The sequence below is a fragment of the Vanessa tameamea genome, chromosome 6 (genome assembly GCF_037043105.1).
Source record: "Vanessa tameamea isolate UH-Manoa-2023 chromosome 6, ilVanTame1 primary haplotype, whole genome shotgun sequence".
NCBI lineage: Eukaryota > Metazoa > Arthropoda > Insecta > Lepidoptera > Nymphalidae > Vanessa > Vanessa tameamea.
The window spans coordinates 6,969,094-6,978,639 of NC_087314.1; the positions used below are offsets into that span (position 1 = coordinate 6,969,094).

The window sequence follows — 9,546 nt, forward strand, 5'->3', positions numbered from 1 at the left end:
TCCATCGTTCTATAAATCAAATTCCTCAATTTGGACTTCCTGAGGTTTTGAGACAGCGTACCGTACTGGAGTTGTTGCTGCTGCTATTGCAGCACAAACAAGGTTGACCAACTCATTATAATAAAGCTTTAAAATTTTCGCCCTTGTCACAGTTGAAAGAGATGTCAAATTAAACTTTAAAGTTTAACAATTTTTAAATTAAGTTAAAATCACGCCACTGGATAAAAGGGAAGTAACCTGAGTAGATTAGAGATTTCGGTGGTGAGTACCTTCATTATTAGAGATATTTTAAATGTTTCCGTTTGCCGTTCAGTTATGTAATATATTTCTAGATTAAGCTTATCAAATGTTTTATAATTATCGAAATATTTTATTGCGGCATAAAAGTTTTCATTGGAGCCTCATTAAATGTTTTATGTGACCGCTTCGATACAAAGGTTGAACTTTGGACGTTTGTGGCATTATGGTTAGTCTTTTGTAACATTTTTTACTTACGCAATATGAAAATTAAAACAATTTTACAATTTCTCATTACTTTAAAACGAATAAGAAAAATAAATTAAATTTGGCACAAAAAATATATTAACATAATAAATCAATGAATATTTAAAATCACTGTATCAGTTGAATATTGTATAATTATTAAGTGAATCTTCTTCTAACTATTGTAGATTAATATACAGGTCAAACTAGTTTTCTTTGATTCAGATATTATTATGCTTGGCTTTGACATTTAAAGGATTTTTTTCTCCAGTTTTAGTTTTAAAATTAATGACATATATTAATAAGTATTTTTGTTATATATACATAATTCGACAATATAAATAGCGACGGAAATAAAATACTTTACTTTGTCGTGAATACGTGAAGCATCTCCAACAAAATGAAATTGGTGAGTTCGATTTATTTTTTATTCGTGTTTTCATTTAGAAAAATACATAATAATTAGACACTTCATTTGATTCCAAGGTCCTAGGGTCAAATCTTTTACGATCTGGCAGATCAATTATTAGGTTTTTCTGCCAAGAAGTTGGCGATGTGTAAGCTTTCAGTGTTTCCTCGCTCTTGACATACAAAGCTTGTATCGTAACTAGTTCCGTATTTGTTATCTTTCAGATCATAACAGATTGCCATCTCATTGTATAATGAGAGTGTGAGAATATAGAGCGAGAGGTCACCTATGTTTTGTTAAATTTGAATGATAATATATCCTAAGAAATATGCTAATCTCCGTGGAGATTGGCCTTCGTGGCGAGATTCGGTTAGTAAGGTCGGAAATCATCAATTAAATATTGGTCTCTTTTTTTTCTTTAGTTTGTCGTCTTATGTTTCGTGGCTGTTGCCTGCGCAGCTCCACCTTATGAAGGCGCTGAGGTCCTTCGCTACGAAAACGATAACATTGGAACTGGAACCTACAGATTTGCGTGAGTATCAATTCATTTGAGTAATTTTTTTAAAATTGATTGTCACATTTTTTTTTTTTGTGCCACTTTAATATGATAGTATTATCTAAATGGTTTGGTTTAAATTGATACTGTTGTAACATATATGTCAATTTAATATTTTATATAATTATCAATACGAATATTCTAAAAGTAAAATTTCAACCGTCGGGGTGATACGGTAGCATGCCCAAGCGGTCTCCACTGCAGATGTAACGCTTAAACTGATTAATTGGAAAACTTGAATAATTGCAAAGGCATACCAATTAAATGATTTGCTTTATTATATTTATTAAATATTATTTTCAATATAATATTTTTATTATAGCTACGCATATAATATTAATATTCTACAAATATCTATAAGTTGCTTGGTTTATTTCTTACAGTGTTGAACAATCTGACGGCACACAACAGGAAGCAGTCGGTGAGCTAAAGAATGGTGAAGTTGCGGTAGTCAAGGGATCATACTCATGGAACGCTCCCGATGGTTTAAGATATGTCGTCACATACGAAGCTGATGAACTAGGATACCGCTCAACCATCGACAAACAAGGCGTAGCCAATACTAAATACACTTCCGTTGTCTAATTTCCGTACTGATCCGTTGATATGATGTTAACTAGCGAAATAAAATATTGAATAAGAAAATATTTCTCTTTTTTTTTCGTACTTATAAAAAAAAAGTTTAGCCATTTCAATAAACTGATGAAATCCAAAATATTATATAATATTTTATGGGCATAATAAAGGAAGTCCTATATTGAAAATAAATAATCACCTTATTTAATTATAGTTAAGTTTGATATAAGAATATGTTTATGTGGAACAGACTCTAATTACGAAAAACAACTTCGAATAGGAGGTTTGAAGAAGAATTCAGATAGGCGCGACAGAATTTTATTGAAACTTCATTAAGTCACTTTCTTGCCCGTTCCATAAGTTTATAATCAATGCGTTATGAAATATGGAGCCGAGACGTAACAACTTACGATTCGACTGGTTCACCAATAGGGTCGCGAGAGGGGTCATCCCTAGGCTAGGTTAGAGTAACAACAAAGACTAGTCAACTACGCAGGAGATATTATCAGTGACATTTCAACAAGTGCTTTTACAAAATCGGTTTCCCTTTCTATTGCCTCACTTCCATAAACCGATGGAACAGAAATCGGATTCAACCAGAAAATGCTGTAAGTCACTCACTTTTTAGTTATCTACCCCGGAGTTAGCATAAACTTTGAGATCCATTAATGACCGTAGGTGCAGACACCATGCTGCATGAACATAGACCAAAGAAAACAATACATGGTGTTTTTTTTAAATTAGATATTTAAAATACTTCCAGCGATTGCAATAAATGTACATACATACATACATACATACATACATACATATATACATACGTACATAGATACATAGATACATAGATACATACATACATACATACATACATATATACATACGTACATAGATACATAGATACATAGATACATACATACATACATACATACATACATACATACATACATACATACATACATACATACATAGATACATAGATACATACATACATACATACATACATACATACATACATACATACATACATACATACATACATACATACATACATACATACATACATACATACATACATACATACATACATACATACATACATACATACATACATACATACATACATACATACATACATACATAGATACATACATACATACATACATACATACATACATACATACATACATACATACATACATACATACATACATACATACATACATATATACATATATACATACATACATACATACATACATACATAGATACATACATACATAGATACATAGATACATACGTACATACGTACATACGTACATACGTACATACGTACATACGTACATACGTACATACGTACATACATACATACATACATACATACATACATACATACATACATACATACATACATACATAACAATAATATTTTAATATTTACATTACTTAATTCTTGGAGTCGGCGTCAAGCAAACGCCTACGGGCTTCGAGCAAGTCCGTCTAGGTCGGTACGCGCCCTCATCACATCACATATTCTACCAGCAAACAGCAATACTTAGTATTGTTATGTTCCGGTTTGAAGGGTAAGTGGTGAGATAACAGTGATGACAACTTACATTGGGTGGTCCATTTGCTTAATCTGCCTATCTATTTTGAATATAAAATAAATCAAAAATGATTTGATTGAAGTGCAGAACGAGGTTTTGTACTCAAGAACAACAAGTACGACGATGGAATGTACGATGCGTATTAGATGATCATGATAATGGTGGTCCTTCTGGCGGATTTCGGTAAGCGCGGCTTATCTTAGGGGAAACTAGGTAACCCTGCATGACTGTTTATATAGTGTCCGAGTGAGTTTGCAAACACAAGTGAACTTTCTATTCTTTTAGTCTCGTATTGCAGCGGACACTTTTCTATTTAGAGTTCCCGACAAGTTAACACTATGAAACTTCGCATGATAATAATCATATCCCACGAAATACAATTAAACGCCTTATAATGAAATGACAGCAAAACTACGCTCAATTTAATTAAGATAAATTATAATAACACTTCTCGTCTGTACCCGATGCTTTCGTGATTAAGAATAATGGAGCGTTTTTGATAATTTATGTGTAATTAATTGTAGTATATTTAAAATATCAATGATGTTAGTTAATAATTCTTGTTTATAATTTAACTTAGTGGATTTTACATATTATAATATTGTATTGTAGTAAATTTTTAATAAATTATTTATTTTGTATAAGAGGGATTTAATAGATAGGCATGCAGAATAAGATTAAAAAACGTTCCAATGGTAAAATAATCAAGTATGGATCTGCGCTCAATGAATATTTTAAGCTTAACCAGCACTTTGAATCAAGATATATTTGCGGTCAAGCGTGACCTATTGTTTATATAAAAACACATATTTACTGGTTGACTGCATTGATGTGTGTACCCACAATTTGTTTGAGTATTTATAGAAGGCCTTGAAATGTTACTGTATGTATTTAATATTTTGAAATATTTAATTTATACTTTATTGTACGCCACAGGAAAATAGAAAAACCATATGAACTAATTAATGCGTAGTACAATTATAAGTGATTTTTATGTTACGATATAACTTTTATAATTTGTGCATGATACGTTAACGTGGAAAATTTTAGTTTTGTTAAAAATTTTATTAATCGGTCATTATATATATATATATATATATATATATATATATATAATTAACTCACTATTATTACTCACTACTTGTTTCTAATATTATATAATAGTAAAAACAATTAACAATTATAAACTTCCTAAGTTTGCGTAGTACACGGATATCAAGATCTGTTTTAAAGTCGTATCTTTTTACTTTGACGTATAAATCAAAAATCTGCATGTGTAAAGTTTTAGGGAGGGTAGAATCAAAAACTTTCATATATAAAATTAACTATATTATGAACAATAAATCTAAAGAATCAGTATATAAATGTTATATACAGTTCATGAGTATTGACCTAGTTACATTTATGTCCTCATCATAAATTAAATGTTTTAGCCGAGAAGAGATGCTACTACCGCAGAAGGTATAGTGCCGCCTGGACCTTGTTCAATTCGAGGTTGGAAACCATTCTCATCAGCGGTGTAGATTACGGTATATAGAACACCATCGGGACCAACCCAGGAGTATTTTCCTTGGACTGCAATTGCCTCATTTTCGGTATCTTGGTTCTTCAATTGTCCCACTTCTTCGTGCTTACTTCCATCGGATAATTCCCAACTGGAAGAAAAAAATATATAAAATTTAGGTAAGAGGCCAAGAGCAGTTTATATCATTTTTAGTATGGTTTTAATTGTTCTTACGCGAAATTGTAACCGTCGAGGCCTCCATTGCTAGTATCATAACGAACAATTTGAACATCTTGGGGATATTGAGGAGCAGCAGCCACGGCAGCTACGAGAGCGAGGACAACGAACTGGAAGATAAGGTTTTGTTAAAGATAACCAAATTTAATTCTCACAACACTTAGTCCTATAAACTGTTCACAACACTTAGTCCTATAAAATGACTTCACTTTTTACTAACCAGCTTCATATTTTTATTGTTTTGATATCGACCGTCGTCTTCGAAGAATAGTTGATGTGTGGTTTGATTACGTATCTTAGCGTCCCTCTTATATATGTAAGTATTTCTTCTTTTACTTAGATTGCGACATGTTTGGTCCGTCGCCGTGCTTCTTATTATACGCAAAGCAAAACACAGCGTCTATCATAGATGTATCTATAGTCGAGCAAGCTTATTGTACTTCGCGTATTGCGAATACATAGACGACCCGGTACATGGGTTTGTAAACGACTAACATGACCTATGTTTTTATTAAGTAATAATAAAACTACAAATGTCAATGTTAATAGTTATTGCATGAATTTAGTTATTTTCTTTTTTAAATAAAACAATTCAATTAATTGTTTAATGGTGTAATTTGTTGCATACGATGCATGATTATCACCTATTAAATATTGTAACATTTTATTAATCGATTTTTTTCGAAATTTGTTTGATTATATTGTGAGTGATATCTTAACAAACTACGTTTGACCCAGCTTTGACGCGGAAGATGCTCTATTACAAAGTCGTTCATTAATTAGCAGGCTCTATGATACGTGGTCGTAAACATAATTAATGTAAATTGGAGCAAAGCAAAAAACATAAATATGCATAATGGTGTATTTAATATGAAAAATATGCCGACATAAGACTTTTTTTAATTACATACATGTACTTGTATCAAATCGTTTTATAACAATACTTTAATAGTCTCTTAAGTCAACACTTATTTATGTTGCTAAAAGGTAAATATAAAATTATTTCGTTAGCTGTACAGAATGAGACAAAAAAGTGATTAAATATGATTTACGTCATAACTTAATTACTCTACGTACTTTCAATGTTATTATTTGCGGCTATTCCCGTGAAGTTATATCTGATTTGTCATCTAACTACTACTTCTACTATTTAATAGTTTATAATGACTATATAAGTATGTAGAGTATTCTGGAAAAAACGGCTCTAACAAATATATAATTGTAAACCGCGTAAATACTAGGTAGTAAGGCTTTGTGCAAGCCCTATCAAATATTTTACCCCCAACCAGTAAATAATTAGTATTATTATGTTTGAAGAGTGAGTGAGCCAGTGTAACAACAGGCCCAAGGGACATCTCTGTTTCCAAGGTATGTGCCGCATTAGCGATTTAAGGAATGGCTAATATTTCTTACAACGCCAAGGTCTATCGGCGGTGATGACCTCAAACCGTCATATTGCCCTTTTGCCTGACCAGATACATTAAAAAAAAGTCCTCTCGTCCGAAATAGACGTCATTTAATTTTAAATAAATTAACGTTTTACTTTAGTTAAAACGATTCAATCAATGTTTGTCCGCTTAATTAAAAATATGTGATTTACGATATTAATATATGTACCTAATTTAAGAAACCTTCATGGACGCATATGTTTGTACATTCAAGTAGGTATTTTAAGGTTATGGGAACTCAGTACAAGTGTTATTCGGCCTTTACATTTCCAAGTAGTCGATGTTATTTAGAAGACGATACTTTTAAATTATATTCCGCGTTAAAAACAATTCTTATTTAAATAAGAATAAAGCCTACGGTATAAAATATGCGTGTCGTGTATTAATAAATGCTCATGTAGCTATTTTATGTTGATTATGACGAGGAAAAGTCAAGGATACTTTTTGCGTAGAATAATAATATGTGTCAAATTGGTTTCTGATGAGTCTTTTAGGAAAGAGTGGTCTCGTAAGAACATGAGAAAATAACTGCTCATTCCCATTGCTTTATGTAATTATCTACTTAGAGGCTATCTGTTATTAGAAGGCGAGGCGTTTGTGTTTCAAGTTGCTAATGTATAATTGCACAATTAATTAATTAAGATTTTATTTAAATTTCGAATTAATAATGTTCATCTATGGGACATCAAGATTTTGAAATATGGAAATAAAATGGGGGCACTCAAATATATGTATTTGCAGTTTTTATTTTAAGGGGTCAATGCACTCTCTTAATGTCAACCACTATGAGTAATTGATTTGTCTTTTTAAAAAGGGCATAAAGATAAATATGTGTCATATGTTTTTGAATAGTTGCGTTTGAAAAACAAAAAAATAGTCGCTCTTATTTTTTATTAATTTAGTTGCACTATTTGTTAAGCAATCAGCCAGCCTTGTGGTAAGTGGTCACGACCACCTATAGATATTGGCACAGTAAGAAATAATAACTTTTGTACCTATATCGCCAATGTGCCACCAACCTTGGCAACTAAGGGGAAGACTGTAGTTGAATATTTGTAAACATTTGGACCTCTAATAATTATTATAATATTATTATACAATTATTATTAAACTGTGTAAAGTGTTTGTATAGTTACACAATTATTTGTCTTCCTCTTTCAAATGTCAAAATCATTAGGACAGAAAGAGATAAATCAGTGCGAAACTAATCACCGATTCTACAACGTTTACTAGTAAGGCGGTTAATGTTTACTTATAACATAAAAATTTTGCAATATTTTAGTTAAACTTTAAATTCATTTATAATATTTGGCCTCAAGCTGTAAAAGTTTATAAGGGTAATTTTGTCGTAGTAATATACTACAAGAATATAAATAAAAAATTAAACAATTTTAGACCCATAATGATAATTTGTAGGTTGCAAAATTTATAGAAAATATTAAATTAAGAACCCTTCATCGCGGTATTGGTCGTGCCGACCAATCGCATTACGTCATAGATTGTTGAACCGAAGACGTGCGCCTGACCTCCGACACTAGTTTTGCCTTCTGGGTCAATTTTTCCATTTATTACGATAGATTCCCAAACATATATAAAAGTTTCATTACTAATTTCCAATATTGTACAAGGTCGTGCGATATAACTTTAAAGTATGATGACATAGAGGCATACATTAGCCGTGGATTCATGAATATGTTTGTTAATTTAACTAGTGTTCGCTCGTTGGTCAACATTCGAAAAATAAGGCTCAACTAGACGATATTTTGTCAGTACAACTATAAAAAGAACCAACCGTCAAAACAAGCATAATTGATTTTTAACTTTGACATGACGAGTGTTGTCATTATTAGTATGAACGGAAACTATGAATGTTTCATATTGAATATTTATATACCCCTGTATATATTATTGGTAATTTGACGTATTCCCGTTAGGAGGTAATAGGGGTGATTATTTGCGATAATTTTAACCCCCATATGCATGATGCAAAAGTGAACCATTTTTGAGTTATCACGTTTTTTAAATTTTTAAGAATTTATATAAAATAAAAGTATCAATTAAAATCTATTTTTTTCTTCTGATTTATATCGTTCGTAATAAGTTTTCTGTTCACGCATTAAAATGTAGATGATATCTGTTAATAGTATATGTATGTGGAACAAAAAGTGTCGATTACAAACTGGATATAGGTTTCACTTCTGAGGTAAAGCCTCTTAATTACCTCTTAATTATAATGGACCACCATCTCATCCCAGAAATAGTCAATATCAAACTGTTAATCCAGCATCAACAAAAAATGAGGTAGACTTTTTACATTATATATTGTTATATTTATAGCGACATATAATATGTTTATAGCAATTTTAATATTGGCGTTTTCTATGTGAAGCACAATAATAAAACATTTTATTATATTTTACCCACGTTTTTTATACAAAAGAGACTTTTAAAATAGCCATTCTAAATAACTTGTGATACTTGGGTCTACTTGAATAAATTATGTTTTGATTTGATTTGTCTCGTTAACCTTGGCTGTCGAGTATAAGTAACATCGGATGAATTCATTTAAAAAGTTGTTTGTGGAATATGTCGTATCGCATATGTTTTTCTAAGTTTTGATATATGAGAATAAAAATGGCAATACCAAAAATCATAATACTTTTGACCAATTTTTGACTCCAGCAGCCAATCTAAAATTTATTAATTGTGAAACTTGGTACTCCAATCCT

At 31.1% G+C, this 9,546-nt stretch overlaps 2 protein-coding genes across 2 annotated transcripts; one reads left to right on the forward strand and one right to left on the reverse strand.

The window, feature by feature from the left end:
• The first annotated feature begins 824 nt into the window (after window positions 1-824).
• On the forward strand, window positions 825-2,093 carry LOC113401749 (flexible cuticle protein 12-like). Its single transcript, XM_064215252.1, has 3 exons — window positions 825-892; window positions 1,315-1,424; window positions 1,832-2,093. The coding sequence occupies exons 1-3, from the start codon at window positions 884-886 to the stop codon at window positions 2,031-2,033; spliced, it is 321 nt and encodes a 106-aa protein (XP_064071322.1). The 5' UTR covers window positions 825-883; the 3' UTR covers window positions 2,034-2,093.
• Window positions 2,094-4,935: 2,842 nt separating this feature from the next.
• Window positions 4,936-5,649, reverse strand: LOC113393251 (endocuticle structural glycoprotein SgAbd-5-like). The gene is made up of 3 exons (XM_026630042.2): window positions 5,590-5,649; window positions 5,367-5,479; window positions 4,936-5,283 (listed from the first exon to the last, which is right to left on the reverse strand). The coding sequence occupies exons 1-3, from the start codon at window positions 5,596-5,598 to the stop codon at window positions 5,058-5,060; spliced, it is 348 nt and encodes a 115-aa protein (XP_026485827.1). The 5' UTR covers window positions 5,599-5,649; the 3' UTR covers window positions 4,936-5,057.
• Between the last annotated feature and the right edge of the window lie 3,897 nt (window positions 5,650-9,546).

Coding starts and splice junctions, on each gene's coding strand:
- LOC113393251 (XM_026630042.2), bottom strand. Junction 5,284..5,366: donor CTCGACGGTTACAATTTCGC/GTAAGAACAATT, acceptor TTTTTCTTCCAG/TTGGGAATTATCCGATGGAA.
- LOC113401749 (XM_064215252.1), top strand. Junction 1,425..1,831: donor ACTGGAACCTACAGATTTGC/GTGAGTATCAAT, acceptor TATTTCTTACAG/TGTTGAACAATCTGACGGCA.